The 27,702-nt window shown below is 45.7% G+C and overlaps 1 protein-coding gene across 1 annotated transcript in view; it reads right to left on the minus strand.

Annotated features, from left to right (window-relative positions):
• LOC311121761 (neogenin-like) overlaps positions 1-26,829 on the minus strand; it is a gene marked incomplete at both ends in the record, with an annotated part of 47,734 nt that extends 20,905 nt beyond the window's left edge. Inside the window, one exon of the mRNA XM_084196215.1 lies at positions 26,485-26,829. Coding sequence (XP_084052341.1) covers positions 26,485-26,829 — 345 coding nt within the window. The remainder of the gene's footprint in view (positions 1-26,484) is intronic.
• Positions 26,830-27,702: the final 873 nt, after the last annotated feature.

The following is a 27,702-nucleotide window of genomic DNA, read 5'->3' on the forward strand; positions in this document are numbered from 1 at the left end:
GTCCTCTGCAGCCTGCCTGCTCCAATCACTGTGAGGAGGGCGCCATGCAGTGAAAGAGGAGGAATTCCGTCAACCTCCCTGGGGCCCTCACACACAGAGTTCAGGGCAGCCCAGTAAAACGAGGACACACACGTTCTACCCTCCCTTTCTCTCTCCTTCTCTCTCCATCTTTCCTTCGCTCTCTCCATCTTTCCTTCTCAACTCAATTCAATGGGCTTTATTGGCTTGCGAAACATGTTTACATTGCCAAAGCAAGCAACATAGATAAAGGGAAATAAAAAACCAGAAATGAACAGTAAACATTACACTTTCAAAATATTATGGCTATGTACAATGTTGTAACAATGTGCAAATAGTTAAAGTACAAAAGAGAAAATAAAACAAATCTGGGTTGTATTTACAAAGACGTTTGTTCTTCACTGGTTGCCGTTTTCTTGTGGCAACAGGTCACAAATCTTGCTGCTGTGATGGCACACTGTGGTATTTCACCCAATAGATAGGGGAGTTTATCAAAATTGGATTTGTTTTCACATTCTTTGCAGGTCTGTGTAATCTGAGGGAAATATGTTTCTCTAATATGGTCATACATTTGGCAAGAGGTTAGGAAGTGCAGCTCAGTTTCCACCTCAAATTGTGGGCAGTGTGCACATAGCCAGTCATGGACAATATACAGTTGGCTGGGTTTTCCGTGCATTGGCAAGACAGAACAGCTGCATCCGGTAGGACAAGGGGTGGCGGTCTGTGTCTATTTATCAATAACAGCTGGTGGGCGAAATCTAATATAAAGGAAGTCTCGAGGTCTTGCTCGCCTGAGGTAGAGTATCTCATGACAAGCTGTAAACCACACTATTTACCAAGAGAGTTTTCATCTACATTTCTTGTAGCTATTTATTTAACACCACAAACCAATGCTGGCACGAAGATCGCACTCAATGAGCAGTATTAGGCAATAAGCAAACAAGAAAATGCTCATCCAGAGGCGGCGCTCCTAGTGGCCAGGGACTTTAATGCAGGGAAACTTAAATCAGTTTTACCTAATTTCTAGCAGCATGTTAAATGTGCAACCAGAAGAGAAAAAACTCGACCATCTTTACTCCACGCACAGAGACATGCATTCAAAGCTCTCCCTCCATTTGGCAAATCTGACAATAATTATATCCTCCTGATTCCTGCTTACAAGCGAAAACTAAAGCAGGAAGTATCAGTGACTCGCTCAATACGGAAGTTGTCAGATGATGCAGATGCTAAGCTACAGGACTGTTTTGCTAGCACAGACCGGAATATGTTCCGGGATTCATTCGATGGCATTGAGGAATATACCACAGTAGTTACCTGCTTCATCAATAAGTGCATCGATGATGTCGTCCCCAGTGTCCGTACGTACATACCCCAACCAGAAGCTATGGATAACAAGCAACATCCGCACTGAGCTAAAGGGTAGAGCTGCTGCTTTCAAGGAGCGGGACTCTAACCCGGACGCTTATAAGAAATCCGGCTATGCCCTCCATCAAACCATCAAACAGGCAAAACGTCAATACAGGACTAAGATTGAATCCTACTACACAGGCTCCGACGGTCATCGGATGTGGCAGGGCTTGCAAACTATTACGGACTACAAAGGGAAGCCCAGCCACGAGCTTCCCAGTGACACGAGCCTACCAGACGAGCTAAATTACTTCTATGCGCGCTTCAAGGCAAGCGACACTGAAGCATGCATGAGAGCTCCAGCTGTTCTGGACGACTATATGATCACGGTCACCATAGCCGATGTAAGGAAGACCATTAAACAGGTCAATGTTCACAAGGCCGCAGGGCCAGACGGATTACCAGGACGTGTACTCAGAGCATGCGCTGACCAACTGGCAAGTGTCTTCACTAACATTTTCAACCTGTCCCTGGCCGAGTCCGTAATACCTACATGTTTCAAGCAGACCACCATAGTCCCTGTGATCAAGAACACCAAGGTAACCTGCCAAAATGACTACTGACCCGTAGCACTCACATCTGTAGCCATGAAGTGCTTTGAAAGGCTGGTCATGGCTCACATCAACACCATCATCCCAGAAACCCTAGACCCACTCCAATTTGCATACCGCCCAAACAGATCCACAGATGACGCAACCTCTATTGCACTGCACACTGCCCTTTCACACCAGGACAAAAGGAACAACTATGGTCCTCTGTAGCTCAATTGGTAGAGCATGGCGCTTGTAACGCCAGGGTAGTGGGTTCGATCCCCGGGACCACCCATACGTAAAAATGTATGCACACATGACTGTAAATCGCTTTGGATAAAAGCGTCTGCTAAATGGCATATTATTATTATGTGAGAAGGCTGTTCATTGACTACAGCTCAACACCATAGTGCCCTCAAAGCTCATCACTAAGCTAAGGACCCTGGGACTAAACACCTCCCTCTGCAACTGGATCCTGGACTTCCTGACGGGCCGCCCCCAGGTGGTAAGGGTACGCTGATCCTCAACACAGGGGCCCCTCAGGGGTGCGTGCTTAGTCCCCTCCTGTACTCCTTGTTCACCCATGACTGCGTGGCCAAGCACGACTCCAATGCCATCATTAAGTTTGCCGACGACACAACCGTGGTAGGCCTGATCACCGACAACGATGAGACAGCCTATAGGGAGGAGTTCAGAGACCTGGCAGTATGGTGCCAGGATAACAACCTCTCCCTCAACGTGATCAAGACAAAGGAGATGATCGTGGACTACAGGAAAAGGAGGGCCGAGCACACCCCCATTCTCATCGACGGGGCTGTAGTGGAGCAGGTTGAGAGCTTCAAGTTCCTCAGTGTCCACATCACCAACAAACTATCATGGTCCAAACACACCAAGACAGTCGTGAAGAGGGCACGACAACGCCTATTCCCCCTCAGGAGAACGAAAAGATTTGGCATGGGTCCTCAGATCCTCAAAAGGTTCTACAGCTGCACCATCGAGAGCATCCTGACTGGTTGAATCACCGCCTGGTATGGAAACTGCTCGGCTTCCGACCGCAAGGCACAACAGAGGGTAGTGCGTACGGCCCAGTACATCACTGGGGCCAAGCTTCCTGCCATCCAGGTCCTCTGTAGCTCAATTGGTAGAGCATGGTGCTTGTAACGCCAGGGTAGTGGGTTCGATCCACCCATACGTAAAAATGTATGCACACATGACTGTAAGTTGCTTTGGATAAAAGCGTCTGCTAAATGGCTTATTATTATTATTATTATTACCAGGTGGTGTCAGAGGAAGGCCATAACAATTGCCAAAGACTCCTGCCACCTGAGTCATTGACTGTTCTCTCTGCTACCGCACGGCAAGCAGTATCGGAGCACCAAGTCTAGGTCCAAAAGGCTTCTTAACAGCTTCTACCCTTAAGCCATAAGACTGCTATACAGCTAATCAAATAGCTACACAGACTATTTGCATTGACCCCCCCCCCCCCCCGTTACTCTGCTACTACTCGCTGTTTACCATCTACGCATAGTCACTTTACCCCTACCTACATGTACATATTACCTCAATTACCTCGACTAACCTGTACCCCCTGTATATAGCCTCGTTATTGTTGTTTTAATGTTGCTCTTTCATTTTTTTTTTTTTTTTTTTACTTTAGTTTATTTAGTAAATATTTTCTTAACTCTTATTTTTCTCAAAACTGCATTGTTGGTTAAGGGCTTGTAAGTAAGCATTTCACGGTAATGTCTACACCTGTTGCATTCCGCGCATGTGACAAATAACATTTGATTTGATTTGTAGAAGGCCCTTCTTGGCTTGTCTCTCAGATCGTCCACAGCTGTTTAGGCCGAGGTAGGTATAGTTTTTTGTGTGTTCTAGGGCAACTGTGTCTACATGGAATATGTATTTGTGGTCCTTTTTTGGAACACCATTATTTTTGTCTTACTGAGACTCACTGTCAGGGCCCAGGTCTGACAGAAACTATGCAGATTATCTAGGTGCTGCTGTAGGCCCTCCTTGGTTGGGGACAGAAGCACAAGGTCATCAGCAGACAGCAGACATTTGACTTCAGATTCTAGTAGGGTGAGGCCGGGTGCTGCAGACTGTTCTAGTGCCCTCGCCAATTCGTTGATATACATGTTGAAGAGGGTGGGGCTCAAGCTGCATCCCTGTCTCACCCCACAGCCCTGTGGAAATAAATGTATTTTTTGCCTATTTTAACTGCACACTTGTTTGTGTACACTTGTTGTTTTATAATGTATGTTTTCCCCCAACACACTTTCCATCAATTTGTATAGCAGACCTTCATGTAAAATTTAGTGAAAAGCTTTTTGGAAATCAACAAATCATGAGAAGACTTTGCTTTTGGTTTTGTTTGTTTGTCAATTAGGGTGTATACGTGGTCTGTTGTACGGTAGTTTGGTAAAAAAGGCAATTTGACATTTGCTCAGTACATTATTTTCACTGAGGAAATGTAGGAGTCTGCTGTTAATGATAATGCAGAGGACTTTCCCAAGGTTGCCATTGACGCATTTCCCACAGTAGCCTCCCGAGTGGCGCAGTGGTCTAAGGCACTGCATTGCAGTGCTAACTGTGCGACTAGAGATCCTGGTTCGAATCCAGGCTCTGTCGTAGCCGGCCGCGACCAGGAGACCCATGGGGCGGCGCACAATTGTCCCAGCGTCGTCCAGGGTAGGGAATGGCCGGCAGGGATGTAGCTCAGTTGCAGTGGCGGCTCCTGAAAAAATTCTCAGGGGGGGCAATTTTTCTGATGATTTAGGTGACCTACACACATTTTAAAAAAGATATGTCCAGCAACAACATGAAGACAGGGGCAGCATATAAGTCAATACCAGAAGCATTTATTGACTGATCTCAAAAGTGTTGGCTTACCAGGGTTGGTGGAGCCCTCAGTTTCATCTTTGCCTCGCAAAGCTAACTCAAACACTCCGCAAAACTTCACACACTGGATTAGCCGGCTGAGGATGTGGCGGTTCTTGCTAATGTCGTAGTAAATATATTTGTTATAGTGAATATGGAATATGATATGTTGAGTAAAATGTTGTGCTAAGATCTATTTAGGTCAGGAGCTGGTTATAAGTTCTGTTCCTATCCAATAACAATGGACAAAAGGGTCCTATCTTGTCAGCCTTGTCAGCAGGTGGCCAAGGACAACACCCACGCCATAGGCCTCTCAGTTCTTCCAACTCACGAGTTCTTGCTCTGAGGACACACACACACACACACACAAACACACACACACACACACACACATCATCACTGTTAAACACACACACACACACACACACACACACACACACATCATCACTGTTAAACACACACACACACACAAAAATCCCCTCTCTTAGGCTGAACATTTGAAGACAGAGAACCCGACTCAGAGCCAATGCAACAGTGACAGTAGCCTGGAGGGGACCTCGCCCAACTCATCAGGACCAATCAGAAGATCAGAACTACTAGATTCAACCTACTTCATTTATTGCATAAAATGTCTGCACACAATGTTTCGGGGCTCTCTTCAGATAATAATAATAATAATAATAATAATAATAATAATAAGCCATTTAGCAGACGCTTTTATCCAAAGCGACTTACAGTCATGCGTGCATACATTTTTGTGTATGGGTGGTCCCGGGGATCGAACCCACTACCTTGGCGTTACAAGCGCAGTGCTCTACCAGCTGAGCTACAGAAAGTGGATACTCATGGATGCGCATCGCAATTGTAAAATGTCAACACAATTGGAGACACCACGTCATTTTTGGAGACATGTTATTGACAGTAAACTATTGTAGATGCGACTGCTAACTAAATAAAACATTTTAGCTGGCTAGCTAATCATCTTAGCTAAATGTGGGGCAAACAATTCAGTTATTTACCGTTAATTTGAGGGATTGGGGTGAAAGAAATCGAGTTACATAGTGATACTTTACGATATACTGTATTGACAATATCGCAATATTTTAGCGCTAGTTGGCTGTACCTGCACCAAAACACCATTATTGTTCCTTCATAGCTTGTTCTCAATCTTTTCACATTGGGAGCCAATTTGTTTTCAGCACTTTTATTTCCATGACTGATCAAAACTCGTTCTCATGGCTTTCTGATCCCTCTGCAACAGACATATGGTGCGCAATAAAATCACAGTATCGAATCGCAATACGTATAGAATCATGAGACTCGCAATGCATATATCTTATCGTGAGGTCCCTGGCAATTCCCAGCCCAAGTTCATTTGCCACAACAAATCTCTTCGCTAGCAAACGCGATGTCTTCTCCAAAACGGCAATGTGTCTCCAGCAATGTTTACTTTTTTGACGTTCTATGGCATCTCCACTTTCCAAGCATATATGACCACATGTAATATTTTGGTAAGTGATGCAAATAGTGAACTATGTAGGGCCAGGATGTAAAATATATGTAGCTGCAGCAATTTCTCTTATCTGATATGGTAAGTAATGGGGCTTAATTTATAGCTCCCTAAGAGTTTGACGAACGGGTCCGTGCACGCGATTCCAGATATCTTTACCTCTGAATAAACTGCCTTTATTATACCATATCCACCCTGTCCAAAGTCTCTACTTGGTCTCAGTTCTCCAGTAAACTTGTGATTATCAACACTAACCTCATCGTTGTGGCGGCGGACAGTTAGCCTGTATCCCTCATCCAGTTGAGTGGCAATGTCTTTTTTCGTTCGTACCAATTTTTGGAAAATCCTCGGGTGTAGGACTTTCCGCCTTTAGTAGAAACCTGTTGAATTATTACATTTGGTCTGGGAGGTCCTAATTGTTTCGTTGCCAATTTATCTTCATTTGTTCGCCGACAAAAAGGAACTTCTTTCAAAGACACAATCCGCTCTTTTCTTAGTTACGTTCATGGTTACGTTACGTATGACGAAAGTGCGTAAGTGCAAGCCCTCAGACACCCATAGAGATTGTATTGAAAGCTCTGAAATTTGAAAAAAATAGATTTTACATGGGAGTCTATGACAGACTTCTGGGCGATTTTCAACCTGACTGAAATCGCCCCAAAAGGGGGGGGAGCCATTTGAAGCACGACTTTAGCCTGATTCGACATTTAGTGGCAGTGTGGCACTGTGGCAGATCAGACGTATAGATTACAACACTGATAACTACTGTTGCCGTGATATAATTGATTAGAAAAAAAATCCCTTCCTTTTCCCGTTTGGCAGTGCGTCGCCCATATCGCCCTATTGAACAGGCCGCCCCTGCTCAGTTGGTAGAGCATGGCATTTGCAACGCCAGGGTTGTGGGTTCGATTCCCATGGGGGGTATGAAAAATAAAATAAAATAAGGTATGCACTCACTAACTAAGTCGCTCTGGATAAGAGCGTCTGCTAAATGACTAAAATGTAAATGTAGTTATTGGGGTCATATTTGTCTCCAATTTTGTAAATTGGGGTGATCAGTCTTTGTTTCCAAATATTGGGGAAGAGCTGAGGATGACCTTAGAGTAAGTATATCCAATTGGAATATGTGATCTCTATATTTTATCATTTAATTTAGGATAACTTCAACACCACAGGCCTTTTTGGGTTGGAGGGTTTGTATTTTGTTCTGTAGTTCATTCAACGTAATTGGAGAATCCAGTGGGTTCTGGTAGTCTTTAATAGTTGTCCTCTCTCTCCCCTTCCCTCTCCCCCCTCCCTTCTCCCCCCTCCCCTCTCCTCCTCCCCCCTCCCTACTTCTCCCTCCCTCCTTCTCACACATAAGCACTCCCTCTCTCCACACACAGTATCTCCGTATTTCTTTAGTTCTCCTGCATCCCTCTCTCACCCAAATACAGTCTCGCTCTCTTCCGAAATGTAACGCCCCTGCACATGAAGAGAATTGCCCCTGTCGTAGCAGGCCTGAGCAGGCTCTGACAGATCTCTAACAGGATGTATTTCATATGGAAAACAGGTCCAACGCTTGTTTTATTCCGTGCTTTTATTTATTCCCTTGCCGCTCAAGAAAACACAATAATCCTGTTACATGGCAACGACTGTCTCTCCTTTCTCTTCCCTCTTTCTATTAGTTCTGAGTGACAGAGAGACAGGAGCCCAGACCGAGCGTCTTTCCCTAAAAGCAACGATGCAAATAGAAAGGAGCTTCTGGCTAAAGGCTAGCAAACAAACAACACAGCAGCAGCCCCTCGGTCCAGGCGGACTTTGACTTGCCACAAGCAGAAATCAATGGAGCTGGCATGAATCGAGGGGAACTGGAAAGTGAAATAAGGAAGGCGTGTTTTCATGAGAAGACTCGTTTTGGATTGGAATGCATTCAGCTGGAGGGAGATGCCAGTGTATTGAGTGGGTCTAGGGGGAGGCTCAGCTGAGCAGTGCTTATTGAGGTGTCAGCCACCCTGTCAGCCCCTCCACACCTTGTCTGCCCTGTATGCGAGTGTGTGAAATGCTACACGGCTGGAAAGAGCCCCCCCCCCCCCCCCCCCTCCCAAAATACATGGATAGACCATCACAGGCCCTGAAATGCCACATCTATGGGGACACACTAACACTACATCTAACAGGAAGAAACACACCCACACTTTCATGTACCACTTCAATGGGCTCTGTCGGTCCATAGACAAGTCTCTCTATCTGGAGTCTACAATGTAACAAAAAAAATACACACGACTGTCTAATCTTCCAATCATGACATCACAAAATTGCAGCCAGACAAGGACAAAGGCAGGTGGATGTAAATGTCCGCCGCCATTCCGCCTCAATCTGTCGGTACATTTTAAACGTTACTTAGAGCAGGTGTCAGAACCAGCACTAGCTCCCCTCACACTCTGAGCTTGTCTGTTCAAGTGTGTTGATCAAAAGGGGAAAACAAACTTTCCCTCCTCTCTCTGGTCTGCCCATCTGATAAAATATAGGTGTGTTTGAAGCGATTTCCCTCGGGCCCAGGCAGGCTTTTAAAAAAACCCAGTGAAGTCTCTTTTCAGAGTTCAAAAGCCCCAAGTTGGCTTTGAAAAAGGGGCCAGTTTTGATATGAAAACCCAGCGGCGCCTCAAGTGGGCGCGTGTGTGCAGGTTGACCGTAGGGAGATCAAAGGGGCACAGGGAGGGGATGGAGGGGCAGATACAGCCGTAACCTCCTAGGTATCCCCATTAGAGAGAGGATGGAGGGGTAGATACAGCCGTAACCTCCTAGGTATCCCCATTAGAGAGAGGATGGAGGGGTAGATACAGCCGTAACCTCCTAGGTATCCCCATTAGAGAGAGGATGGAGGGGTAGATACAGCCGTAACCTCCAAGGTATACCCATAAAAGAAGGTATGGAGGGGTAGAAACCGCCGTAACCTAGGTATACCCATACAGAGATGGAGGGGTAGATACAGCCATAACCTCCTAGGTATCCCCATTAGAGAGGGGATGGAGGGGCAGGTACAGCCGTAACCTCCTAGGTATCCCCATTAGAGAGGGGATGGAGGGGCAGGTACAGCCGTAACCTCCTAGGTATACCCATTAGTTTGTTAGTCAGCTGTTTGTTCACCCGCACGCAATTGTTAATAACCCATCCGCAACCATCCGACTACATGTGATAGTGAAAATCTGAGGCCTGCAGTCAACCCAAACCCACTAATATAGAAAATGCAGGCTACAGTCAGACAGCCAAATGATTTTTTGACATTTAGATATGTTTCTGCTTATAATTTCCAACATTTTGGTAGGCTATTTGTTAGTCAACTTGTCTATAATTAGATGCATGCAGCTTCTCTTCTGTCATAAACCCTTGCTCACCAGAATGACATAAATGATAGAATGAATGCTTCAATCTAGTTGACATCGGTACAGTTGTATCTGTCATCTCTGCTTCTTTTGCGGAGCAAAGACGTTTGGTGACCAAAGAGAAAATGCAAAGAAATTATTAGAAAAAAAAGATTGTGTGCAAAATGTCAAAATGACATCAGTTTGACCAGTTGTAAGGAAAGGGAAAGCTGTGAAAACGACGCAACATGTTTGTGATAAGATTTCAGTTCGGCTTGGATGCATATTTAATGTTTTTTTAAATACTAATCAGCTTTTATGATGCTGATAAAGATAGCACCTATACAGATACTAACTGCACATTCTCTCAAGATAAATATATCTGAATCTCAATGAGGAGAGGGAATGTAAACAAAGCACCCAGGAGTGCAGTCGGTCAAAATGTCTTATGCAAATCGACATGGCAGTAACAGAGAGAGAATGAAGAGAGTGAGCAAAAATAACTACTTCAGACCACTGCCCAGTTTCTCTGACTATGTATCTGACCGTGAATGACGCAGTCTTCGTTCCCTCAGGTAGATGATTAACTCAGCCCCTTGCTGCCAGCCTACACATAGCTTTACCTAGTTAATCCTGCTAATAGGACGCTACACCTACAAAGACATCAGAAAATATTCAAACCCCTTGACTTACAGCCTGAATTCAAAATGGATTAAATAGATTTCTCACCCAATATCCCATAATGACAAGGTGAAACGTTTTTAGAAATGTTAGCAAATTCATTTAAAATAAAATACAGTAATCTCATTTACATAAGTATTTACACCCCTGAGTCATTACTTTGTAAAAGCGCCTTTGGCAGAGATTACAGCAGTAAGTCTTACTGGGTAAGTCTCTTCCTAGAGCTGGCCGCCCAGCCAAACTGAGCAATCGGGGGAGAAGGGCCTTGGTCAGGGAAGTGACCAAGAACCCGATGGTCACTCTGACAGAGCTCTAGAGTTCCTCTGTGGAGATGGGAGAACCTTCCAGAAGGACAACCAATTCTGCAGCACTCCACCAGTGGCCAGACGGAAGCCACTCCTCAGTAAAAGGCACATGACAGCCCGCTTGGAGTTTGCCAAAAGGCACCTTAAGGACTCTCAGACCATGGGAAACAAGATTCTCTGGTCTGATGAAACCAAGACTGAACTCTTTGGCCTGAATACCAAGCGTCACGTCTGGAGGAAACCTGGCACCATCCCTACGGTGAAGCATGGTGGTGGCAGCATCATGCTGTGGGGATGTTTTTCAGCGGCAGGGACTGGGGGACTAGTCAGGATCTAGGGAAAGATGAACGGAGCAAAGTACAGAGAGATCCTTGATGAAAACCTGCTCCAGAGCGCACAGGACCTCAGACTGGGGCAAAGGTTCACCTTCCAACAGGACAACGACCCTAAGCACACAGCCAAGACAACGCAGGAGTGGCTTTGGGACAAGTCTCTGAATGTCCTTGAGTGGCCCAGCCAGAGCCCGGACTTGAACGTGATCTAACATCTCTGGAGAGACCTGAAAATAGCTGTGCAGCAATGCTCCCCATCCAACCTGACAGAGCTTGAGAGGATCTGCAAGGAAGAATGGGAGAAATTCCCCAAATACAGGTGTGCCAAGCTTGTAGCGTTATACCCAAGAAGACTCGAGGCTGTAATCACTACCAAAGGTGCTTCAACAAAGTACTGAGTAAAGAGTCTGAATACTTATGTAAAATGTGATATTTCGGTTTTTTATTTGTTATACATTTTCACACAAAAACTAGTTTTTGCTTTGTCATTATTGGGTATGGTGTGTAGATTAATGAGGGGGATAAAACTATTTAATCAATTTTAGAATAATGCTATAATATAAGTCAAGGAGTCTGAATACTTTTCCGAATGCACTGAATGTGGTCCTTCCTTAGCACCTCTCCCTATTCAACTACCTAATCTGACTACCAAAACAGCTCGAAGCTCAACGTGGTTTTATCATGGTCTACTGGAGCGGTGTTGGGTGAGTAATGAGTTTGTGCTCGTCTCTTTGAAAATCCGCTTTTTGGAGGTTCGGCACATAGCTTCAGCTGGCATAGTGACAGGAGCTTCAGAGGGATCCTGGGAGACGGTTTGTCTAACAACGGATGAGTGACGGGAAACACTTAGAGAGAAAGGCGTCGCTGTTTGTGCGTCATGTTCACATAGGTCTCCTGCAGACATTAAGGGATAAATCATTAGACTGTCATCGTGGCCAACAATCTTAATGTGTTGAAGAAACACTGGGTGGGAAAAGTACGGGAGACTTTGGTTACACCGTCGGGTTGGACAGAGTCAAAAGTTGTTGAAATTCTGAAAGCCGATCAGGAGTCATTCTAAGACAAAAGGGCTAAAAAATACAAATATGGATTCATGGGAATAGAATGTACTTGCATTGTCCTTTCATTAAGAAAACTAGGCACCAGTGTGTTAACTAACAAACTTAGGCACCAGTGGCTTCACTGAATGGTGATGAACGACGACAAAGCAAGATATCCATCCTTAACAAAGGCAGAGAGTAAAACTATTCTTAACACTACACCGAACTAACTCCAACTGTGTCGATTAACATGTCAACAGTCAGCATGGAAATCGGGAATGTCAAATTCCCACCTTTATGTCACAATCAAAGCGAGGGGGTAAGGGAAGAGAAATGTCTTCAGTGTTTCCAAAGGCCTGGAGTCAGACACACGTCTTCATTGATGTGCTGCTGCTTCTCATAGAGGGAATGAATGCATTACTGATCTCGCTGAACTTCGAATGGGAGGGAAAACACAGAGGAGTCAGGGGAGTTATGGGAAATCATTAGGCGCAAACGCAGCCCAAACACAGTCTCCGGCTTCTCCTCGGCTGCAGAGACAGAGTTTATCTTCATCCGCCGACATACACTGCTAGTCGATTATCGGTTTCATTACTTTGAAATTGAAAAATTAACTCACGTATAGAACAATCGCAAATCAAAATGGCTCCCGAATTGTGCGGGCTGGTTTCATGATGAGACGCTCAGGGTTGTGGGTTATTTTCTTGTATCAATAGAGAGACAAGTGTTGTCAAACAAATGGAGTTGAATAGAGAACAGATATTTTAATCGCAGGTGATGACACCCTCTTCAAATGGTTATGGACTCTTTCTCAGTGTTGGCTGATAATCTTGCGTAGGCTGTTTTCAATTTGACAAACTGGACAGGCCTATTTGCATATATGCTTTCTGCATCTAAAGCTGTCTATCTTAACCTTTCAGTACAATAACATTGGTAGCGAAGGATCACCAGTGTGTCTATTTGATAGGCACACTTGTTGTAACCAGCAGTTTGTTTGTTTCAGGGTTGCCCCTAAGTCCCTAGTGCAGGTTCAGCAGGCAAAGCTGTCGTTGGCACCTGTTAGGTTGCTGTGGCAACCTACCCTCTGACCACATACACCATTTTAACAGTGATAATAACAGACAGTCCTGCACTTAAATACAGAACAGGAGTTGCTGTAAGATGTCACTTACCACCTACATCCACATACAAGACCGAGCAGTGGAGCTCTATGTTAAATGAATGGGTCACATGCATCTCTCATGAAACATGCATTCAATTAGCATTAACACATTAGCAGGGTTGCAATGCCCATGTTAGGCCTTAGCATTACAGAGTGCATAATGTGTGCAGATGAGTAGGTGAACTAAAGGCACCTGATGTCCTGTCATTACTAGACACAGAGATACAGAGCATGCACCAACACAGACACGCATGCATGTGCTTGCACAGACAGACAGAGACACACACACAGACAGACAGACAGAGACACACACACAGAGTGTAATTGTGCCTGGTGCCTGGAGAGCAGAGATACAGCTCTCCCTCAGTCAGCCACTCCACAGGGCCAGTGGACCCAATCAGTCAGTGGATGTAAAGAAAATAGAGGCTGTCATCTCCATACTGAATAAATCCAGTCCTGAAAATCACTCCCATCCCTTCTTTCTTCCCTGTCTGTCTGTCTCCAAGTCTCTCGCCGTCCTTCGCTCTACCCCCGTCCATCGCTCTACCCCCGTCCATCGCTCTACCCCCGTCCATCGCTCTACCCCCGTCCCTCTCTGAATCCATATCCAACACTAACTCTGGTGCTCTTCAGTGACAGAGGAGAATCGGTGTAATATAACGTTGATGTGACCCTGAACTAGTTTCCAGGTCGGAGCAATTTGTCATTACGATGACCTCAGCCTCTGTCCAAGCAATCAGTGGCAGCATGTCAGCAATCGCTAAAGCTTTTCGGGCGACCCGACCAAATTCACATACAAATTTGAGTTAGATCTTTCATTCCCATAGAAAGCAAGTCTAAGAAGCGGCAGATGTGTTCTATGTGCGCTCTCTCTTTGCTTCCCTTTCTGAAGTTTTATTTTTGCATCTTTTACTTTCCGTTTTGTACACCAGCTTCAAACAGCTGAAAATACAATATTTTTGGTTACGGAAACTATATTTCACAGCGGTTTAGATGGTACAATGATTCTCTACACAATGACTGCTTGTTTTGTAACAAACTGAAATGAGGCGAACTATTCGAATTTTTGCACCCAGGAAATGGCGGAGCGATTTCTGCATAGTGCATCTTTAAGGAGGAGTGTCAGATTTCAGTGGTGGTTCAGATTCTGAATCCTTAGTGACCTGCTTACAAATATAGAGATACTAACGACTCGGGGGCAGTCTCTGTGGAACTGTGGGGCTGTGTGAAGGAGCTACACTGTGCATCTCCCAAAATGAGAGAGCGCGGTAGAGAAGGTGGGCAGAGAGAGCTCAGGGAATAGCTCAGACCCCTCCGAGGTGACGGGTCACTGGAATGAGAGGAGAGGGAGGTGTGTGTGTGTGTGTGCGCATAATTTTCTCTGTCCTAACTAGCTACATGAACACTAAAAGAAGCTTCCAGCAATAGACGCATTACCTCGGTTGGCCACCATTTTGGAAAGTGTCACCTCCCAGGGACAGAAATGAGATTAAAATTTTAAAAAATACATAAAAAAGGGATTCAAGAATCTCACGGGGCAAAGAACCTGCATAAGACACCCTTAAATCTAATAAAGTCTGCGCGCTCACTAAATGTGTAATAAATATGACATGACAGAGATGACAGGAGTGTTTTTATACCTTCCAGCTTCTACTCCTGTAGGGGGCGGGCACCATCTCTAAGGCAGGGAGGATGACACGTGGCTCCGACTGTCCCTCTGTAGTCTCATGGTCGAGGAGTGACAGTAACTAAGAGTGATTGTTCAATCGTCTGGGACGACCAAGCAGGGGTCAGAAACAGACAGAGCTAGAAAGATTGAGAGATGGAAATGAGGTCTCCTTTCGGGGTGCCCCCGTCGTGCTGTGGTGGGGTGCGGCTGAGCGGCTCACCTCAAGACGTCTCAAGGGGGGGTGAGTTCAAAGAGAGTCTAGCGTTGTGGCGGGGAGAAGGGAGGATGTGCAGGGTGAGACGGGATTCTCATTACTGGAGTCTCGCACTCTGCCCTCAGTCTCCCTCTCTTTCTCCCTCTCTCCTATCCCCTCCCTCTATCCTTCCCCTCTGTCTCCCCCTCTCTTGCAGGCTGAATACATATGACACTGCCTAGCCAAGGGAAGCTATAATCCACCCCCCTCTTCTTTGTGTGTGTGTGTGAGTGGCTAGGACTTCTATCGCCTCACACACAGAGAGAAAGAGAGAGATAGAGAGAGGGAGAGAGGGGAGAACAGGGGGAATGGGAAAACATAAAAGGAGGATGGTGGAGGAGAGGGACGGGAATGATGACGAGAGCTAGAATGGTGAGAGGATGAACAAAGAGAAAAGGGGGCTATCATTACAAGAATGGATCCTTTAGCTTGACCGTGAAAGGAAGAGAAAGGGAGGGATTGAGTGAAGCAGATTGAAAGGATGGAGAGAGGAGAGGAGAGGAGAGGAGAGGAGAGGAGAGGAGAGGAGAGGAGAGGAGAGGAGAGGAGAGGAGAGGAGAGGAGAGGAGAGGAGAGGAGAGGAGAGGAGAGGAGAAAGGTTGAGTGAAACTAGAGTAGGGCTGGGCGGTATCAATATTATACGATATACCGGTATTGATGCAAGGACCGGTTTGGGTTTTTACTTTACCTTCTATAACGTTATTTGAACTTTTGGTTTGTTAAATGTGATACGCCGTGTGTAACGTCCATTTTTATAGTTTACTTCGCTACTTGAATAATCTCTTTCCATTACGCTTTCCACACAGACCTAGCACCACCCCGTCACTCAGGGAGCGCATTTGTTGTTCCTCGACCACGAGACACTGCATTCAGTCTGCATGGTCAATGCAGCACATGCAACAATGTTGATGACAACAATGCTGTTTTCACTTTGCTTCTTAATATAAATCCACTAGCATTCTATAATTACACTATTAGTTTGTGTTTCTTACATCTGCAAACAGCTAGTTTGTCTTTTCTTAGCAAGTTGGGCCTAAATATTGTTAGCCGCTAATGCTAATTGCTAGCTAGCTAATAAATGCACTGAGTCAGAGCAAACGTAATTAGCTATACAGCCTGATAATACCAGTGATGTTTTAGACCTAAATCAGCATGTTGTTTGTGCAACAGTATCTTCTAAATCAAAGAGGAATACGCGAAGCAAGAATATGTTCGCTACATGAAGTAGCTAAGAGAAAACATTCAATGTAGCCAAAGATTATGAGGTCCCCTTGGAAACACTTAACACTTTGGTTCCTACCCTGTCACAATAACTCCTCCCTGGGATTTTCATTCGTTGTCACGTCAAACACTGTATTCAAAGTGCCCACTATTATATTCTAACTATAGAATTAGAATAATCATTCTATTTCCATGATTCCAACAGTTCACCCAAGTGTTTTGCTCTAAATTGCAAGTCAAATCGCAATTGCAACATTTGGTTAAAAATAAGGCTTACATTGTCTGCCCACATCATGCAGCCCTACGTGGCAGTGTAGAAATTATGTCAAATGAGTGCAGGAATTGCAGAAATTGATGAAAATGCTGAAAACTATTATTGTTGGTTGAATTGAACCGTATAAAACAATCAGAATGGAGAAAGACCCATTGAAATCACATAGATTGTATGTGTTGCCACCCTAGGGTCACTCACTACTCAAAGCAAATCTTGAACTTTTATTATTCAAAAACATAAAATACTGTCAAATACCGTCATATCGGAGAGGACAGAAAGAAACAGGCGAAATGAAGGTAAGAAGAGAGGTGAGGTACAAGATAAAGGCTGAGCAGAGACAGAGAGAGAGATATATGGAAGAGGGGGTTGGGTGGGGTATTGAAGCCAAGACTTCTCTACAGAGGGATCAGGGGTACGTCACGTCTTCCTCCCATCAATCACTGATATTACCCCATGCATTTGTCAGCGTGCGGCGCCCGCTATCGCCGTTACATCTCAGAGGTCGCACCCACGGCCCCATTTCCAGGCCATTCTCCACTGTAATGGCTTGCTCCCACCACGTCGCAATTAACCTTTTTATTGCCAACCTGACAGCCAGCTGGAGACAGATCATTGGGCGACGTTGGCGGTGTGTGTGTGTGCGCGCCTGCATGTGGATGCTACCACGATTACGGATAATCCTGAATGAATCGTGAATAATGATGAGTGAGAACGTTATAGACGCACAGATATCATACCCCCCTAACAATGCTAACTGTTAGATTAATTTGTATTTTAAGAATAATGACTAAAGGATTTCACCCCAAATACAGTATAAAATGTTAAACAGTGTTAGAATTAGAATGTAGTGTCAACTAACCCACTAACAGAGGGGGGCGGGACTAAACATTCCAGGATAAGGAGAAAGGTGGAACCTGTTTAAGAAAGCCTCCTAAAGGTGGGCGGAGCAAAAGTGCCTTTGTGTGGAAGGAGTATAAAACAGTGTGTATGTGTTTTGGGCGCGAGAGCTCTCCATGAATAAAGATACAGATAATCCTTGTGGGTTGTGGACCTTGAATCATTTATGATTAAAACCAGAGCCTTACAACCTCTGGTAATGATTCAAGCTTAGGTTGAATTAGAGATAGAAATTCTCGTAACACTAACCTCCCCTGTTATTGTAATGGTGAGAGGTTAGCATTTCTTGGGGGTATGATATTTGTGCTGCTGTAACTTTCTCACTCATCATTAATCACGATTCATTCAGGGTTATCCGTAATCATGGTAGTATCCACATTAATGTAGAAGTGTTTAGAAACATATTATATTCTTATTTACAATAAAAGTGACTCCAAAATGACAATTTCTACTGGGCACAAAATAACCTGAAACACAACCAAAACAAACAGCAAATGAGCCAACAAATGTGTGGAGTCCTGATATAGCCATTGCGTGCTATGAATATGGGACCAAATACTTCACTTTTTACTACTTGAATACACATAAGTGAATGTCCCAATACTTTTAGTCCCCTAAAATGGGGGGGACTATGTACAAAAAGTGCTGTAATTTCTAAACAGTTCACCCGACATGGATGAAAATACCCTCAAATTAAAGCTGACAGTCTATACTTGAATTTCAAAGTCATTGTTTGATTTCGAATCCAAACTGAGTATAGAGCCAAAAGAAGAAAAAAATGCTTAAATCTGTCCCAATAATCACAGAGGGCACCGTATGTGTGTGTATGTATGTGTCGGAGCATATTGTGTGAGTGTATATGGCACATAGCCCAGCTCTATACCTCTGCAAAATGGATTTAAATCCTGCATCCCATAATAGTTGACCCGGGTGGATCTCATTGACTCGGCGGCTGTATCATTTTATAGCAGGACCTGATCCTAGGCCCTTTCCCTCAGAGTGCTGCTCTCTACATGAAACAGGGATGGACCACACTGACACAGATTGTACAGGCTGTACAGAGTCTGACTCCACTAGATACCATGAGACCAGACACACAATCACAGGCATGCACACACACACACACACACGCAGATATGCGTGCGCGCGCACACACACACACACACAAATATGCACTCTCACACACACAGATTCAAACTGACACACACCCTCTGACACCCACCACCTCGCTCTCACACACAGCCAATTAAGCTTTTCTTCTCTTGAGGTTGATTATGTTGATGCGGCAGTGTGACCTGAAAGGTCAGGAGATTTCCCATGATGATAGTGTCGGGTCAGTCCATGTGATCGAGTGGGGTGGGGGCGGGGGATAGCCGAGGACACACACACACATTCTGCGGGTCGCAAAACAATGTCAAGTCGTCTGACGCCATCGTGTGTTCTATGTCCCATCGCTTCACTGTGTAAACATTGAAACGCCTGCAGGGGAGAATCTAAGGACAATGACATATCATGCCTTGTGTCATTGGATCACAGCAGATAATTCTATAGGCTAAAAACATCAAGGAATGAATGCTTTCAGGTAGCCTCTTTTCAGCAGCATAGATTAGAAAGCAACCTTTGACCAACTGGTCTGTACTGGTGAAGAAAACAGACATTAGGTAGAACAGTCTTTACTGTGATGAAACAGGAAATGTTCTACATGGAATTATGGGTAATGTAGTACAGTGGTTCACAACCTTTTTTGGTTACTGTACCACCAACTGAATTTAGCTCTGCCCGGAGTACCCCAGAAGTAACCCCTCGTGCATTTTACCAGCAAGCCTATGGTCTCATGAGTCTTCTCAAGTACCCCCTGCGGATAAGCCAAGTACCCCCTGCGGATAAGCCAAGTACCTCGTACCCCTGGTTGGGAACCACTGCTGTAGCACATCCATTTTTCTACGGGCAATTGGTCATCCGCTCTCTTCAACGCTCGACTGACAAGACGAGCTCATTAGCTCCAAAGGTTATGATAACACATGCAGTCAGAGATACACCGTGAGTGTGACTTCACACACCCACACCTGAGAAGGCAACTCTCGCGGCGTCTAAGACGAAGGCCCTCTCCAGTCGTCCACACCTTCCTCTCCATCATAACAGGGCTGAGGGAGAACATAATTGCATTCTTGCGCTCCTCCGCCTGCAAATTGAATTTCGGGGCAAGACCCAGCTCAAACACCTAATAATCCCCGCTGCTCTGCTCGGCTCTCTCACTGAAATGAAACAAGGTCACATTGTACAGCCCTGTGGCTCACAGAGCCCTCAGCGACCTCACAACCAGACCCCCCTCATGTTTTTGACAGTGCAGCAACATATATTGAAAATATACCACAGTTGGTATTGAAGGACAGAGGTACACAACAGAGGAGGCCTTTTCTCAGTGTATGCTGTGTTCTTAGGACAGGTAATGTGGCCTTGACTGTAGTTGTGATCAGGCTGGGTCAATTAGTGCACACTTTAATTTACACTGCGCGTCAGTCCCCCCTGCACGTCAGTCCCCCCTGCTTTCTTCTTTTATTCACCTCTTTTCTTTCTTCCTCTTCAGGTATTTCCTCTTCAATCTCTTTCTCATTGCATACATCCTTTATTGCTCCCCTTCCTACTGTCTCCCTTCTTTACCTCCCTCCTACATCACCCCATCCTCCCTCCCTCCCAACCCACCCATCCCCTCCCTCCTCCCTCCCAACCCCCATCCCCTCCCTCCTCCCTCCATCCCCTCCCTCATCACCCCATCCTCCTTCCCAACCCCCATCCTCCCTCTCATCATCCCATCCTCCCTCCCAACCCCCATTCCCTCCCTCATCACCCCATCTTCCCTCCCAACCCCCATCACCCCATCCTTCCTCCCAACCCCTCCCTCATCACCCCATCCTCCCTCCCAACCCCTCCCTCATCACCCCATCCTCCCTCCCAACCCCTCCCTCATCACCCCATCCTCCCTCCCAACCCCTCCCTCATCCCCCCATCCTCCCTCCCAACCCCCCATCCCCCCATCCTCCCTCCCAACCCCCATCCCCTCCCTCATCCTCCCTCCCAACCCCCCATCCCCTCCCTCATCCTCCCTCCCATCCCATCCCCTCCCTCATCCTCCCTCCCAACCCCCATTCCCTCCCTCATCACCCCATCCTCCCTCCAAACCCCCCCATCTCAATCAATCAATCAATCAATCAATTTTATTTTATATAGCCCTTCTTACATCAGCTAATATCTCGAAGTGCTGTACAGAAACCCAGCCTAAAACCCCAAACAGCTAGTAATGCAGGTGTAGAAGCACGGTGGCTAGGAAAAACTCCCTAGAAAGGCGAAAACCTAGGAAGAAACCTAGAGAGGAACCAGGCTATGAGGGGTGGCCAGTCCTCTTCTGGCTGTGCCGGGTGGAGATTATAACAGAACCATGCCAAGATGTTCAAAAATGTTCATAAGTGACAAGCATGGTCAAATAATAATCAGGAATAAATCTCAGTTGGCTTTTCATAGCCGATCATTAAGAGTTTGAAAACAGCAGGTCTGGGACAGGTAGGGGTTCCATAACCGCAGGCAGAACAGTTTAAACTGGAATAGCAGCAAGGCCAGGCGGACTGGGGACAGCAAGGAGTCACCACGGCCGGTAGTCCCGACGTATGGTCCTAGGGCTCAGGTCTCTCAGTTGGCTTTTCATAGCCGATCATTAAGAGTTGAAAACAGCAGGTCTGGGACAGGTAGGGGTTTCGTAGCCGCAGGCAGAACAGTTGAAACTGGAATAGCAGCAAGGCCAGGCGGACTGGGGACAGCAAGGTGTCATCATGCCCGGTAGTCCTGACGTATGGTCCTAGGGCTCAGGTTCTCGGAGAGAAAGAGAGAACGAGAGAATTAGAGAGAGCATACTTAAATTCACACAGGACACTGGATAAGACAGGAGAAGTACTCCAGGTATAACCAACTAACCCCAGCCCCCCGACACATAAACTACTGCAGCATAAATACTGGAGGCTGAGACAGGAGCGGTCCGGAGACACTGTGGCCCCATCCGAAGAAACCCCCGGACAGGGCCAAACAGGAAGGATATAACCCCACCCACTCCGCCAAAGCACAGCCCCCGCACCACTAGAGGGATATCCCCAACCACCAACTTACAATCCTGAGACAAGGCCGAGTATAGCCCACAGAGGTCTCCACCACAGCACAAACCAAGGGGGGGGGCGCCAACCCAGACAGGAAGATCACGTCAGTAACTCAACCCACTCAAGTGACGCACCCCTCCCAGGGACGGCATGAAAGAGCACCAGCAAGCCAGTGACTCAGCCCCTGCAACAGGGTTAGAGGCAGAGAACCCCAGTGGAGAGGGGAACCGGCCCGGCAGAGACAGCAAGGGCTGTTCGTTGCTCCAGCCTTTCCGTTCACCTTCACACTCCTGGGCCAGACTACACTCAATCATATGACCTACTGAAGAGATAAGTCTTCAGTAAAGACTTAAAGGTTGAGACTGAGTCTGCGTCTCTCACATGGGTAGGCAGACTGTTCCATAAAAATGGAGATCTATAGGAGAAAGCCCTGCCTCCCGCTGTTTGCTTAGAAATTCTAGGGACAATTAGGAGGCCTGCGTCTTGTGACCGTAGCGTACGTATTGGTATGTACGGCAGGACCAACTCGGAAAGATAGGTAGGAGCAAGCCCATGTAACGCTTTATAGGTTAACAGTAAAACCTTGAAATCAGCCCTTGCCTTAACAGGAAGCCAGTGTAGGGAAGCTAGCACTGGAGTAATATGATCAAATTTCTTGGTTCTAGTCAGGATTCTAGCAGCCGTATTTAGCACTAACTGAAGTTTATTTAGTGCTTTATCCGGGTAGCCGGAAAATAGAGCATTGCAGTAGTCTAACCTAGAAGTAACAAATGCATGGATTAATTTTTCTGCATCATTTTTGGACAGAAAATTTCTGATTTTTGCAATGTTACGTAGATGGAAAAAAGCTGTCCTTGAAACAGTCTTGATATGTTCGTCAAAAGAGAGATCAGGGTCAAGAGTAACGCCTAGGTCCTTCACAGTTTTATTTGAGACGACTTTACAACCATCAAGATGAATTGTCAGATTTAACAGAAGATCTCTTTGTTTCTTGGGACCTAGAACAAGCATCTCTGTTTTGTCCGAGTTTAAAAGTAAAAAGTTTTCAGCCATCCACTTCCTTATGTCTGAAACACAGGCTTCTAGCGAGGGCAATTTTGGGGCTTCACCATGCTTCATTGAAATGTACAGCTGTGTGTCATCCGCATAGCAGTGAAAGTTAACATTATGTTTTCGAATAACATCCCCAAGAGGTAAAATATATAGTGAAAACAATAGTGGTCCTAAAACGGAACCTTGAGGAACACCGAAATGTACAGTTGATTTGTCGGAGGACAGACCATTCACAGAGACAAACTGATATCTTTCCGACAGGTAGGATCTAAACCAGGCCAGAACTTGTCCGTGTAGACCAATTTGGGTTTCCAGTCTCTCCAAAAGAATGTGGTGATCGATGGTGTCAAAGGCAGCACTAAGGTCTAGTAGCACGAGGACAGATGCAGAGCCTCGGTCTGACGCCATTAAAAGGTCATTTACCACCTTCACAAGTGCAGTCTCAGTGCTATGATGGGGTCTAAAACCAGACTGAAGCATTTCGTATACATTGTTTGTCTTCAGAAAGGCAGTGAGTTGCTGCGCAACAGCTTTTTCTAAAATTTTTGAGAGGAATGGAAGATTCGATATAGGCCGATAGTTTTTTATATTTTCCGGGTCAAGGTTTGGCTTTTTCAAGAGAGGCTTTATCACTGCCACTTTTAGTGAGTTTGGTACACATCCGGTGGATAGAGAGCTGTTTATTATGTTCAACATAGGAGGGCCAAGCACAGGAAGCAGCTCCTTCAGCAGTTTAGTAGGAATAGGATCCAGTATGCAGCTTGAAGGTTTAGAGGCCATGATTATTTTCATCATTGTGTCAAGAGATATAGTACTAAAACACTTAAGTGTCTCTCCCGATCCCAGGCCCTCGCAGAGCTGTGCAGATCCAGGACAGCTAAGCCCTGGAGGAATACGCAGATTCAAAGAGGAGTCCGTAATTTGCTTTCTAATGGTCATGATCTTTTCCTCAAAGAAGTTCATGAATTTATCACTGCTGAAGTGAAAGCCATCCTCTCTTGGGGAATGCTGCTTTTTAGTTAGCTTTGCAACAGTATCAAAAAGAAATTTTGGATTGTTCTTATTTTCCTCGATTAAGTTGGAAAAGTAGGATGATCGAGCAGCAGTGAGGGCTCTTCGGTACTGCACGGTACTGTCTTTCCAAGCTAGTCGGAAGACTTCCAGTTTGGTGTGGCGCCATTTCCGTTCCAATTTCCTGGAAGCTTGCTTCAAAGCTCGGGTATTTTCTGTATACCAGGGAGCTAGTTTCTTATGACAAATGTTTTTCGTTTTTAGGGGTGCAACTGCATCTAGGGTATTGCGCAAGGTTAAATTGAGTTCCTCAGTTAAGTGGTTAACTGATTTTTGTCCTCTGACGTCCTTGGGTAGGCAGAAGGAGTCTGGAAGGGCATCAATGAATTTTTGTGTTGTCTGAGAATTTATAGCACGACTTTTGATGCTCCTTGGTTGGGGTCTGAGCAGATTATTTGTTGCGATTGCAAACGTAATAAAATGGTGGTCCGATAGTCCAGGATTTTGTGGAAAAACATTAAGATCTACAACATTTATTCCATGGGACAAAACTAGGTCCAGAGTATGACTGTGGCAGTGAGTAGGTCCAGAGACATGTTGGACAAAACCCACTGAGTCGATAATGGCTCCGAAAGACTTTTGGAGTGGGTCTGTGGACTTCTCCATGTGAATATTAAAATCACCAAAAATTAGAATATGATCTGCTATGACTACAAGGTCTGATAGGAATTCAGGAAACTCAGAGAGGAACGCTGTATATGGCCCAGGAGGCCTGTAAACAGTAGCTATAAAAAGTGATTGAGTAGGCTGCATAGATTTCATGACTAGAAGCTCAAAAGATGAAAACGCCATTTTTTTTTTTGTAAATTGAAATTTGCTATCGTAAATGTTAGCAACACCTCCGCCTTTGCGGGTTGCACGGGGAATATGGTCACTAGTGTAACCAGGAGGTGAGGCCTCATTTAACACAGCAAATTCATCAGGCTTAAGCCATGTTTCAGTCAGGCCAATCACATCAAGATTATGATCAGTGATTAGTTCATTGACTATGACTGCCTTTGAAGTGAGGGATCTAACATTAAGTAACCCTATTTTGAGATGTGAGGTATCACAATCTCTTTCAATAATGGCAGGAATGGAGGAGGTCTTTATCCTAATAAGATTGCTAGGGTGAACACCGCCATGTTTAGTTTTGCCCAACCTAGGTCGAGGCACAGACACAGTCTCAATGGGTATGGCTGAGCTGACTACACTGACTGTGCTATTGGCAGACTCCACTAAGCTGGCAGGTTGGCTAACAGCCTGCTGCCTGGCCTGCACCCTATTTCACTGTGGGGCTAGAGGAGTTAGAGCCCTATCTATGTTGGTAGATAAGAGGAGAGCACCCCTCCAGCTAGGATGGAGTCCGTCACTCCTCAGCAGGTCAGGCTTGATCCTGTTTGTGGGTGAGTCCCAGAAAGAGGGCCAATTATCCACAAATGTTATCTTTTGGGAGGGGCAGAAAACAGTTTTCAACCAGCGATTAAGTGCTGAGACTCTGCTGTAGAGCTCGTCACTTCCCCTAACTGGGAGGGGGCCAGAGACAATTACTCGATGCCGACACATCTTTCTAGCTGATTTACACGCTGAAGCTATGTTGCACTTGGTGACCTCTGACTGTTTCATCCTAACATCGTTGGTGCCGACGTGGATAACAATATCTCTATACTCTCTACACTCGCCAGTTTTAGCTTTAGCCAGCACCATCTTTAGATTAGCCTTAACGTCGGTAGCCCTGCCCCCTGGTAAACAGTGTATGATCGCTGGGTGATTCGTTTTAAGTCTAATACTGCGGGTAATGGAGTCGCCAATGACTAGGGTTTTCAATTTGTCAGAGCTAATGGTGGGAGCCTTCGGAGTCTCAGACCCCGTAACGGGAGGAGTAGAGACTAGAGAAGACTCAGACTCAGACTCCGACTCGCTACATAATGGGGAAAACCGGTTGAAGGTTTCTGTCGGCTGAATGAGCGACACCGGTTGAGCATTCCAGCAGTATTTCCCTCCAGAAGCCATGAGAAAGTTGTCCGGCTGCGGGGACTGTGCGGGGGGATTTATACTAACGTTACTGTCTGTACTTACTGGTGGCACAGACGCTGTTTCTTCCTTTCCTACACTGATATTGCCCTTGCCTAACGATTGCGTCTGAAGCTGGGCTTGTAGCACAGCTATTCTCGCCGTAAGGCGAGAATTCTCCTGTATATTATGAGTACAGCGACTGCAATTAGAAGACATCATGTTAATGTTACTACTTAGCTTCGGCTGTTGAAGATGTTGAAGATGTTGACGAATCATGTCCAGATAAAGCGTCCGGAGTGAAAAAGTTGAATAAGGGAAAAAAGTTGCGATGGAAAAAAGGAAAATAACTTAAAGTTGGCAGCTAAAACGCACAGGAAAATGACTCTTCTGTCTCGGGATAAACGTCCGGGGTGAAAAAGTTTAACGAAAAAAGATGAGTGAGGACAAAACTAAAAAGTTGGTAAATTTGTTGAACACAGAGATTGATTAAACGTTTATTAAAACGTTTAATCTCCTCCCTCATCACCCCATCCTCCCTCCCAACCCCTCCCTCATCACTCCATCCTCCCTCCCATTCCCTCCCTTATCATCCCAACTGCATTGTTGGTTAAGGGCTTGTAAGTAAGCATTTCACTGTAAGGTGTACACCTGTTGTATTCGACGCTTGTGGCAAATAAAATGTGATTTGTTTGGGTCCTACCTGCCACGGTGAGGCGGGCGGTGCGGCTGGAGATGGTTCCCAGGCTGTCGATGGTGGCCACACACTGGTACGTGCCCTCGTCGGGCTTGTTGTGCTTGGAGTGCACCACGCTAGAGATGAGCAGCGAGCCGTCAGGCAGAACACGCCGCCGCCCGTCGTCCGGTGCCAGGCTCAGGAAGGTTCCATCCTTCTTCCACTCCACACGAGCCTGGGGCGTGGTGGGCTCCGAGGCAGGGTCCCCACTGTGCGCTGAGCAGTTGAGCAGTGTTGGGGCGCCTCTCACGGCCAGAGTGTCCCACGGCTCCACAGAGAACCAGAAGGGGCTGAAGGGCCGTGCCGCCGTGCCTGGAGAGGAGAGAGGTGAAGAGGGGTTGAGGTTAGTTACTTGTAATTAAACAATGGCAGTACGTTCTTGTAGACTTGAACAGCCTTTGACAGGAAGCAAAACAGTATCGGCCCTAGCGCAGTAACTCATGTCCTTTCATTTAGATTCAGGCTGTGACTACTGTCTACCTGCCATTCCACTTCAATCAAATCACTATGCGTTAAATCCCATTTCAAAACCATCAACGGTTCATCACACAAATAACCCAATTAATGATTCATCCATCCTACATTCATACCTAAAGCTTAAAACAGACACACAGCACAAAACAGATCTGAACACAAACTATTTAAATGACACATTTGAGTACAAAATGTCTTCCTGCTAGTTCAGGACAAACCACAGCCAAAACCAGCCCGGAGGAATTCACTGGCAAGTGGCAAGGCAGAGACATCTAACCCTGTTCCCACTTTCCCTCCCTACAAACGTGCTTGATGAGAAGGGAAAGGAAGGCGTTGGAAAGCTTTCTTCCAGCGATCTATCCCTGCGTAATGGTAAACCTCACTGACAACAATTGCTTTGCATTTGCCCTCATACATAATTCAGACATTCACCCAGAGTCACAAAGTGGTATTGTTTAGATAAATACCACCAATTATCAGTTCTGCAGGGGTGAGAAAGAGAATAATTAAAGGGTTCTGAAGCCAGTTTGAATAACGCAACAAACTGCGTTCAAATAAGTGGCTGCATGTTAAATGTAGTTTAAATTATGCCTGTTAGGTTTCAAGGAGGTGATCTCAGGAGAGGAGGAAAGAGAGAGAGAGAGAGAGAGAGAGAGAGAGAGAGAGAGAGCGAGAGAGAGCACGAGAGAGCGCGAGAGAGCGCGAGAGAGC

Source organism: Coregonus lavaretus (assembly GCF_964263955.1).
Source record: "Coregonus lavaretus genome assembly, contig: HAP1_SCAFFOLD_3738, whole genome shotgun sequence".
NCBI classification, from domain to species: domain Eukaryota; kingdom Metazoa; phylum Chordata; class Actinopteri; order Salmoniformes; family Salmonidae; genus Coregonus; species Coregonus lavaretus.